This window comes from Antechinus flavipes, chromosome 3 (assembly GCF_016432865.1).
Source record: "Antechinus flavipes isolate AdamAnt ecotype Samford, QLD, Australia chromosome 3, AdamAnt_v2, whole genome shotgun sequence".
NCBI classification, from domain to species: Eukaryota; Metazoa; Chordata; class Mammalia; order Dasyuromorphia; family Dasyuridae; genus Antechinus; species Antechinus flavipes.
The window spans coordinates 259,288,975-259,300,543 of NC_067400.1; the positions used below are offsets into that span (position 1 = coordinate 259,288,975).

The 11,569-nt window shown below is 34.8% G+C and overlaps 1 protein-coding gene across 3 annotated transcripts in view; it reads right to left on the reverse strand.

The window, feature by feature from the left end:
- The window catches only part of LOC127553905 (amine oxidase [flavin-containing] A-like), a 118,366-nt gene that overhangs the window by 62,448 nt on the left and 44,349 nt on the right, over nucleotides 1-11,569 (reverse strand). For all 3 annotated transcript variants that reach the window (XM_051984994.1, XM_051984993.1, XM_051984995.1), the window contains 2 exons: nucleotides 11,466-11,560; nucleotides 5,729-5,866 (listed from right to left, as the gene is read on the reverse strand). In XM_051984994.1, coding sequence (XP_051840954.1) covers nucleotides 5,729-5,866; nucleotides 11,466-11,560 — 233 coding nt within the window. The remainder of the gene's footprint in view (nucleotides 1-5,728; nucleotides 5,867-11,465; nucleotides 11,561-11,569) is intronic.

The following is an 11,569-nucleotide window of genomic DNA, read 5'->3' on the forward strand; positions in this document are numbered from 1 at the left end:
CCATATTTGCATTAAAGTGGTATTTAAATTCTGATTTCTTTTATAGACACAACTTTATTAAATGTTAATTTAGTTTTTTGCATATTTTAATGGAATAGAATTATATCAAAGCCTAATTTTAACTAAATCCATTTCCTCATTCTTTGGAATTTAACTCCATTATCAGTGTTGTAATTAGATGAATTCTTCTTTAAGAGATAGGATTCTGCAAGGGATTAATACATATTAAATATAACATTTTTCTGTATTTACCCTCCTCTTTCCTCAGAGACTATTAAATTCCCAAACACAGATTATTCTGTGAATTATGTGAACAGCTGTATCTAGATTGCAACTGAACTCTGAAAAGAGGTAAAAACAGAAAAAAAAATAGTATGTATTTCTAGAGACAAAGGGAAGTCTGGAACAAAAAAGTATTATGATTTACAAAAAGTCTGAAACACCACAGTAATATCAGCTATCGGATGTGTTGGTGGGTTTTTTAAAATTAACTTTTCTTTTGCTTATAGGACTATTTCTTTAATTATTATTGTGTTAGAATGAGTTTATTCACATGATATTGTTCTGCTTACTGTATCCTGGGGTAGACTGCAATGATAGTGTCTTACTTCTTGATGTTAATCTGTTCCGTTGATGTTTATCATCAAAACCAAATATAATCAAAAAGAAGATAGGCTATAGTCAGGCTGTGAACATATATTTTACTACGTTTCTGACAAAGTAATCCATCTATCTAATTTTTCAACATTCCATGTTTTGTTTACACTTCCCTCTGCCTGGACTCTTTGCCTATCTCTTAATTAATTCTTGATTTAATGCTACATCAAATGCTAGTTTGTAGCCTTTCCTGATTGATCAAGAATGTTATTCCCACTTGAGCTTCAGGGCTCTCTAATTATCAAATGCACTTAACAGATAATATATTCTATAATACAACTATCTATATTTCTATCTTCTTTCTCCCCACATCAACTCTAGCTCCAGCAGGGGAAAGACCTCGTCTTTATTCAAACTATTTTTTTTAAATCTCCCCTACAATGAGGATTCTGGGAAGATCGCAGAGAAGATCAGAAAATTTAACTTCTCCAGATTCCCTCCACAAACAAAATTTGCACCTCAGGGTGAACATAGAGTGGAGTGGTGAAAAACAAAGACAACTTGGGACAGAACAAGGGTCCTCCTAGGACAACCCATGGAAACCCTAGGAAAGACCCCACGGTCAGTGCTTATAAGTAGTGTGAAGTGAAAATACCTGCGGGTTAGTTCTGCACGGATAGTCAGCAGGGAGCCCTGGGGCTAGCTGGGTTCAGAGGGGGCCCTCAGCCACATCCACAGAGACTTTCACTTTCCAGAAAAGCTTGGGAAATTGGGGATTTGAGTCTGAGAAGATAGAATAACATTGGGGTGGGGGGGTAGTGCTGTACTGCAGAGATGTGACCTTGAAGAAGAAGGGACTAGCACCAGTAAAAACAGAGGCAGGGCCAGGGTGGCTGTTGGCTGTGGGCACTTGCTTGCAGGAGGGGGATGCTCTTGGTTTGGAGTTCCTAGTCAGAGAGAAGAGCTGAAGGGAACTTAGAGGCACCATTCCCTCACCTTTCAATTAGAGATGCTTACAATAATATCTCTTATTAAAAAAAATTAAAAATGAATTGGTGAAGAAGAACCCAAGCATATAAAGTTACTATGGGAAAAGAAAAGACCAGGGTTCATCTTCAGAGTAGGACAATGAAATAAAAAAAAATGCTTCTTCTACCCCAAGGATTAATATTAAATGGCTACTTGCCCAGAAAGAATTTATAGATCTTAAAAAAAAAAAAAAAAAAAAAAACTTTAAAAGCCAAGTGAAAGAAACTGAAGGGAAAAAAAAAGAACTATCCAAAAAACCCAAGAGCAACTTTTTTTAAAAGTTAACCAATTAGAAAAGATAGTCTTAAAGAAGAAAAAAAAAGTTGAAAATTAGAACTGGACAAGGGAAAGCCAGTGAAGATATGAGACCAAGAAATAACAAAACAAAATATAAAAAATCAAAAAAATCAAAAAGAATGTGAAATGTAAGGAAAACAATAGATATGGAGAACAGATCAAGAAGAGAAAAATATAAGAATTGGACTACCTGAAACCTGTGACTAAAAGACCCTTGACACAATAATGCAGAAAATAATCACCATTTTAAAGGGATCTTACAAGTAAAAAACATAGGAATATTACTGCCTAATTTAAAATTCCCCATATCAAACAGAAAATTCTACAAGAAACAAAAAGACAGCAATAATAAAAAAAAAAAAAAACAATTCAAATATGCTAGAGCTACAACTGGAATTGTATAGGATTTTATCAGCAGCAACAACAAGAGACTACAGGTCCTGGAATAATTTATACCAGCAATCAAAAGAAGTAGAGCTACAGTTGAAAATATCATATCTAGCAAAATTATCCATTAATGCTGAAAAAAATGGACATTCGATGAACTTACAGATTTTCAGTGCTTTTTCTTAACTAAACCTGAACTTAATAGAAAATTTAACATATAAGAGCCAACATCAAAGATTAATTTCAAGGAACTCAATATGGATAAATTGTTTATGATGTTTTTCATCGAAATGTAGATATATATTTAAGACTGATATCAATATTTTCATAGTTCCAAAGAAAGATTGGGGAAGAGTTGAGTATGATTTGATTCTAAAAAGCAAAACTCTCTAGGAAAAGTAATATGTTATACAGTAATTATGTTATACAAATGAACTGACATAGAGGTGTTAAGAGTAGGGAAGAGGGCTCATAATTCTGAAAACCTATTTACACCAAGAATGGGTGTATATATATATATATACCATGAAGGGTACAGCACCCTCCAAAATCTATAAAGAAATAAAGCAGGAGGCAATAGGATAAGGTGGGGTATAGAAGGATATGTAGATTTATGGCAGTAGGAGAAAGTATAGAGATTAATGAGAAAGGGATAAAGAGGGATGGAAAGGATGAGGGGAAAAGAGAAGGAAGGGATCTATGGATGAGAGGAGAATAAGTAACAGCAAGGCAAGTTAAGAAGCAAAGTTGAAGTAGAAGAGTTGCAGGGATAGACACAAACACAATAATAAAGATCAAAAGTAGAATTTATTGGAAAAAGAGGTCAAGCTAATAATCATTAATCTCAGACAAAGTCAATCTATTCAATCGAGAGGAAATATACATTATATATTAGCAATATTAATATTGTTTTAGAATCATGTTTACATATGAGCAAATACTTAAATATATAGGTGTGTGTTTGAGTATATGTGGTATGTATACATGTAAGTCTATGTATGTTACATATAGATATATGTATATATGGGTATGTGTCTGTGTATATCTGTGTGCTTAGCTGTAGCCAGCTTGGAAGTGGTAGGGAGATGAAAGGGGAAAAAAAAGAATTAAATCAAAAGAACAAAATAATAACCAAAGCAAAGAAAAGATGGACACTCATGAATATAATTTCTTCCATTGCTATATATGCTTTCTTGAAATGGGAGTTTATTGTCATATATTTTAAATCTCTCTGATGTTGTTGGGCACATGACAATGTTTTGTTTTTTATTTTCCTTTTCTTTCTTTTTCTATTCTTTTTCTCTTTTTTAGTTCAATAAAAAAAAATTGTGCTGTGCTGTACACACAGTAAGTATTAAATTAAGATATATTTAATTTAATCCAATATTTATAAAAAACTAAAGTATAAAGCACATTGCTAAGGAGCCAATGAATTTTGATGCAATAGAAACAGGTCTAATTAATGCTTTTTTTTTTTTAACCACATCTGAGATACATTTATAAGAACAAATTTTCAAGAACTATCTCCTTTTAAAACTTTCAAGTGACTACATAATAAGTCGAATGGCACAGTTTTATTTAATTATACTTTCATCAAATAAAGGCAATGCATTCTGTATGGTTGTGGCAATTCACATGATGACAAATTCATTATCAACTTAGTAATGGCATGAAATAAATGAGATAAAATGCATACTTGATCCTGATTCACACTGGACATTGTATTCTCTGAAGCTAATGTAGGAGAGTCCAGAAAGGGGAGAAAAATTCATGACGGGGTGTCAAGGAAGCATACTGTACAAAAAAGAAGGGGAAAAGAATTCCCTCTACATCTTGCATTTCACTGACTTTTTACATCTCACCCTAAGATGAATAATAAGTTTCTCTTAAAAATGTATATATTTTTTTCAAAATACTCCCCAGAACTGTTCCCAAATATGAAATTCATAAAACAATGTTTCTTTATCCAAAAATTATAGCAAATCTAGAATACAATTGTGTTTCAGTCCCTTGACCACCAGATAACTGCACATAAGACACGTAATTGTTTAAAAAATAAAATTTTATGTACATTTTTATCTTTATATCACCTAGATTTTCCCTTGCATCTCTCCCCTCCTCTTCTCCCTAAAAGCCTACAACAAAGAATGTGGTGTTTTTTTTTTTTTTTTAGAAAAAAAGTCCAGCAAAGTTGATTGGTCCTTCAAACAAAATCCTATAATCTATACAATATTCCATATCTCCATTACCTTCTCTCACCCCAACAAGAAAGTAAAAAGTGGCATATTCTTGCATTTCTTCCTGTATAGAAAAAGAAGTTTTAAAACCTAAAAAGGACGAACTACTTCCATTTGCTTCTCCCTTTCAAACCTGAAGAAATGAGGCACAGAGATTTGCCCCAATATCTTAAGAGCTAAATTTGTTGCAGCTTGGAGTAAAAAAGTCAGGTCTTCTGACTTTCAGTCCATTGCTTTTTCCACATTCTGCAGTGACTTTTGGGGAGGAGGAACTATTATCAGCATTTGAAAGTTAAGGGGAATAAGTAAAGACTTGGTCCACCATAAAGAATAGTTATTGATCTGCCCTCTCTAGAAACCTGTTGTAAGAGTAGGACTACATTGTTAAACTATTTCTCCAGACCTATTTTCTAGACCTCAACTCTTATAATTTATCCTTATATATTTATGACATTAGTTATAACTATGATTTCTTGGTCATATACCAGTAGCTCAAATTTAAATAGCTTCTTGCCTAAGTATTAGGAAACAGCACAAAAGGGGCCAAACAGAAAGCTATGATTTTAGGCAGTCCTGGCCTGGTCCCAGATAATGTTCCAAATCATTCACTTAAATATAAATCATTACTGGAATTAGCCTACCACCCTACTTCTGTTTTCCTATGTTACTGGATTTACAAATATTTGTAATTCAAGTTTTGAAGAACTGATTTTCCATTAAAAAATAGCATAAGGAGGATTCCTGGTCAGTTCTTTAAGGTAATGGTTCCATTGGTCATCAGCATAAAGAGTTAATAACAAAGCAAATAGAAAAGCTGGGAGACAAACTTTCCAATTCTTACAAATGAAAGCAAGAGATAAGCAAAAGCAAAATGATTAATTCAACTAATTACTTCAGGAGGATAACAAACAACACAAAACAGAAACACATAAAAGGAATCAAGAGGCATAAAGTACCAAACTGATAGGTGCTATTGACTGATCTTGCAAGTCAAAGTGGAATAGTTGGTGAAAAGGATTTAGAATAAGGATATGTAAAATACAGTAGAAACTCAAAGGAAGAATAAACTAAGTAACCAATACTTTTAAAGTCTCATTATTTATGCAACATCAAAACAACTTTAAAAACAAAATACTTTTTCCAACAACTAATGAGAATAATTTTTTTTTTAAAAAACTTACCTTTACATGATGAATTAGGCATTCCTTTATATTCACTTTATAAGTCTCTAAACCCAGTTCCTTAGATAATCGTAGGATTCTATTTTGAGTAGGTCCTACATAAGCTCCACCAATATCTACATAATCAACGAAGTCATTCTAAAAGAAAAAAAAAAAAAAAGATGGGCTGAAAAATTTTCATTAACCACTTTTTAAAAAAAATCTCAATCATGACAAAGGATTTCCCTGTTAATTGTGTGATCTCACTATGGAGAGACAGAGAGAGTCAGGAAGACCCAGACTCAAATGCTCCTTTTTATACTCTATTACTATGTGATGATAGGTTAAATCACTTATTCTCTGAACCTCCATTAACATTTATAAAATGGGGATAATAATGTTTATAGTATTATATTATATAGCATCAGTAAAGGCAAGAAACTTTAGGTCACAGTTAAATGATCGTAGAACAATAAATTGTCCACTTTGGCTAAAACAAAGATAAAGCAAGAGACAAGCTTATAGAAATAGTAGCTGGAGCTTAGTTGTGGGGAAGCCTGAATGTAAGGCTAAGGAGTTTACATCTTATTCAGTAGTCAATAGAATGTTTTGAAGAAAAGAGCTAACATAATTTAAAATATTCTTTTAAATGATTACTCTGGAAGTACAAGGTAGTTTAACAATCAATCAACCAACAAGGATTTATTAAACACCTACTATGTACTAAGAAAACCCCATGGATAGTATGGTACACAAAGTCACAATGAGTTGGACATGACTAAACAACTTAATATGCTAGGAATAATCAAGAGACAGAAAAGCTTAGTAGATAGAAAGTTGATCTCAGAAGATGATGTCTGGAATGTTAATTCATGATTTAATAAGAAAGGTAATATAAGATACATCAGGTCCAGTGGGGAATGAAAAAACTCAAGTTAGAATGGGAGAGTCTGGGAAGGAGTTGTGGATTAGAGATTGTGAGTAGGGCTCAATGAACATCCAGTGGAAAGAAATGACAACATGGAAGTTGTAGTTAGAAGAGAAATTCCAGGGCTTGATTCAACTATTCAAGTACAGTAAATTGAATGTTCATAATAATAACTATAAGTAATCCACAAATTGCTAAATTAAATTATGTGCCATCTGCTTAACATGGCAGAGAAATGTCTAATATATGTTTAGAAAGATATCCATACAAAAATAAGACCAAAAAAAAAAAAAGTTTTGGTGTTGAAATTTCAATTTTATGGAATATACTTAAAAATGTCTAATATATGTTTAGAAAGATATCCATACAAAAATAAAACCAAAAAAAAAGTTTTGGTGTTGAAATTTCAATTTTATGGAATATACTTAACTGGAATATATGATTCCTGAAAGATTTCAAATAAATAAGGAATTGCTATGAAATATTTTGGATTTTAAAATTTTCTAATACATTTATTTGGAGGCAACAGCATTCTGAGTGATGAGGAAGTCCAATGCTGTGGGTAAAACTAGTTGTATAGTTAAAATTGAAATTAGGACAAAGGTCAAAGCTTAGCTGGCATCTGCATATTTAATTGCTTTGTGAATATTAATTTCTCTACCTCTGAATGGAGTTGAGCAGCCATTTTCTCTGAACATGCAATATATGTAGTAGAAGGGGGAACATGTTAAGGGTTTATGTTGTAGGAGGATTAAGAAAATGTGTTAATTTCATTATCTCCATCCAGTGAGATGATGATGGAGGGACCCTGAAGCTGGGAAAAGGGATATAAGGCTTGCTTTCTCTTATAGGCTGTGTACTTATGCTTCATCTTAAACTCCACACCCACTTCTTGCAGGAATGTATTAAAAGTTGATAATGCTTCACTCAGCCTGAAGGGAACACTATTTTCCTTTCTGGAGTTCAGAATTTTGTTTCCAATAGTAGTATGATGAAGGCTAAAACTAGAAGGAATAATAAATAGCTAAAAGGATGAAATTACCAAAGATGAAAGCAGAACAAAAGACTAAGTAAGAATGATTCTTTCTAACCCCTCCTCAATTTTCTTTGAAAAATTCTTCTATCATTTATTTCAGCCTATTCTTCCTTAGTGCCCTAACTAAAATGTCAACTTAAATATACTGCTGGAAAAGAAATGTGTAAAGTATGTTACTTTTTACATTTTTATGTTTTTTCTTTAGTTTCTTATCAAAATTCCCTTTTTAAAAATTTCAACCTTGTATTAGCTAACCACAATGAAAAAGGGCTTTTCAGCACAGATTAGAATGAAGAAATTCAGAAAGGAAATCTCTCAATAGTGAAATAATAACAGCAATAATCAATCAAATAACAACCAAAAAGCATTTACTAAGCACCTGCTATATGCCAAATTCCAGGAATTAAAAAAAAAATGTTTTAAATGTCTATCCTCCAGGATTTTACATTCTACTAGATGAGCAATTAATGGCTTTTTCTCAACCTTCACCCCTTGACTTCTCAGCAACATTTAACAGGCCTAATTCCTGGTAGAAACAATCAACTCTGCATTGTCTTCCTCTCAAATCCCTTTTACCATACTGCAGATTATATCCAGCCAACCCTCACCCTTCAATCACTCCCACCATTTATCACCTTTGTACCTAATGTGCTCCTGAATGAAGTTGGGGGTGGGGGATCTACACAATCATGCTGCCTGGGTCTACTACAGTAAACTTCTATCACAACCTCAACTGGGCCCTCATTGCTGGTAGACAAATTTACTTTACCCTCCCCATATCAACTCTTCATAGTGGCTCTTGAGAACATTTTCATCCTTTCTCAAATCTCCCATGGTTCCCTCTCCCCACTTTCTCAGCCAAGAACTTCGCCTCATATTTTACAGGTAAAAAAAAAAAAAAAAAACTGAGATCATTCACCATGAGTTCCCTCTTTTCTCCTCTTCCTCATCTCCAATCACTGTGGTGCCTTTTGCCAGTCTCTCTTCCCACCTTTTCTTTATCCATTCTCAGATGGTGAAGTGGCCTTACTCCTTAGCAAGGTTAATCCTTCTACCTGTTCCACTCCACTTCCTCTAACAGGATCACTTCCTCTTATTTTCAATCTCTCCCTCTCTAAAGATTCATTTCCTTCTGCCTACAAAACATGCTGGTGTCCTTCTCCATCTTCCAAAAGCCCTCATCTGATCCTTCCACTGGTACTTTCATCCTATTTTTCTTCTTTGTAAGTAAAATTCCTTGAAAAGGTTAGGTATAATAGGTGCTTCCACTTTTTCTCCTCTTGCTCTCTTCTTAACCCTTTACAATCTGGCTGCTCTGCAAAGTTTTTAAAGCTTTCTTAGTTCCCACATTCAATGGTCTTTTCTCCATCCTCATTCCCTTTACCTCTCTGCAGCCTCTGACACTGTTGATCACTCTTCTTGATACTTTCTCCTCTGTAAGTTTTCAGAACATTTCTCTGTGATGACCGTGTATTTTAAAATCAGCCAAAGTTAGGAAGTCAGGTTAAGGGAAAATCCTTCATCTTTATTCTTTGTGGAGGTGAAGGGGGATGGCAATAGGAATGTGAGCAGCTGCAACACGAACCCGGCCAGCAGTCTCTCTTCCTCTCTCTCTCTCCACTCACCCAAATCCTGTCTATGTCATTTCTTATACAACACATCAAAACTTGCACAGAGAGTGGGCGGGGACATGGTTTCTCCAAACATATATTAATAGAGTATCGTCCAATTGCTATTTAGCCTCATGCTTGGGACCTCAGTGCATCAACTCGAGCTTCAGCCCATTACATCTCTCTCTCTCTCTCCTGGTTCTTCTCCACCTGACTATATTCTTCCTCTTTCTCCTCTCCTGGATACTCCTCCAGATCATGAGTATTCCTTGGAGCTCTGTCCTGCATCCTCTTCTCTTCACCCTTTATACTACTTTACTTATAATCTCATCAGCTCCCAGCTCCCATGAATTTAATTACCGTCTTTTATGCTGATATTTCAAAAATCTCCCTTTCTTGCCCTAATCTCTCTGGTGACCTACAATCCTTAACTGCCTTTCAGACACATTGAACTAGATGTCCAGAAGATATTTTAAACTCAATCTGCTCAAAACACAGCTCATGATCTTTCTCTCTAAACCCTTCTCACTTCTTCCTACCTTCTTAAGCATTGCAAAGAATACTACCATCCTCCCAGTCTCTCAGACACACAATCTAGGAGTCAGACACATTATCTCTCACCACCTCCCTCCACCCCCACATCCAAGGTGTTGCCAAAGCCTGTCATCTTCAACTTTGCACCCCATTTCTCCTAATGTTCCCAGTCTGGTACAGGCTCTGATCACTTCATCCCTTGTTTACTGAAATAGTCTGCTGCCTTCAAGTCTCTCCTCTATCCAGCCACTAAGGTGACCTTCCTAAAATACAATCTGATCATTCCCTACCACCAACCCCCACGATAAACTTCAATGGATTCCTATTGCCTGCAGGTACAGTTACAAAATGCTCTGTTAGTGTTCCTACACACACACATCTTTTCCATTCTTCTTACACCTTATATATACCTTCACCCCCTCCTCTTTTACCTACTTAACATTGGCCTCCTTGCTGTTCCAGGAACAAGACATTCCTTTCCACTCTGATCTTTTTCTCTGGCTGTCTTCTATGCCTAGATTGCTCTCCCTTTTCTGCTACTATTGACTTCTCCCTGGTTTCCTTTGTTTTTGTTTTAGTCATTTTTCAGTCAGATTTTTCATGACTTCATTTGGAGTTTTCTTGGTAAAGACGATGCAGTAGTTTGTTATTTCCTTCTCCAGCTCATTTTACAGATGAGAAACTAAGGTAAACAGGTTAAGTGACTTGTCCAGGGTCACCCAGTGAATATATGTCTGAGGTCAGATTTGGACTCAGAAACAAGAGCTTTGCTGACTATCCCTGGCCTAATATTGGATTTAGTGTGCAACCTCTCTACCTCCGTCTTCCTTTAAGTTCCATCTAAAACCATAACTCCTACAGGAAGTTTTCTCCAACACCATCTGCCTTTTAACTCCAGTGCTATACTCTCTCTTAATTATTTCCTATATCTCCCTTGGCATATATCTATTTATGTGTCATCTCCTTCATTAATTTCCTTGAGGGCAGACTGGTTTTGTCTCATTTTGGATCCCAAATACTAAAAACAATGCCTGACACATATTAGGCAATTAATATTTACTGAATTGAAATGAACAATTACTATCTCCTCTCTGTATATTTCAGTGACCGACCACACACACACACACACACACACACACATACACACACGCCCCTCTTCTCCTAACTATATATCTGCTCTTCCTTAATCTCCTTTATATGATCATAACCTCAAAATGCTTTCCAAATGTGAGTAAACACCAAGATTCTGTTCTGTTTCATCATTTCATTACCTGTCAATACTAGCAAAAAAAAATCATCCTAATGCATGTTAATTTTTAAAAGAATAGTCTATCATTTAACACTGTTAAAAGTGAAGGCAGTAGGCAGTAAAACATAAAATCAAATGGTGAGGGATTAGAACTGGAAATCCTTAATGTAAAAGTAAAGGAAGAATTTAAAGTTTCCTGATTAGAAAAGAATTATGTGCAATTTGGTTATAAAGGAAACCTGTGCAATCCTTCTTAAATTGATGGAGGAACTGAGGTTCCATGGTACTTATAGACAAGCAACTGAACTTCATTTCTCAGAGTCCCATTAGCCCTCTGAATCTCAACAATATTTAGGACCAGTGTTTTAGATACTGCAAGTGAAATATTAAGAAGCTCTTACCCTCATAGTGTAAGTCCTTCCTCCAACTCGGTCCCGTGCCTCTAAAACCACAACATCAATTTCATATTCAGCCAACATTTTGGCAGCAGACAGACCTAAGGGGG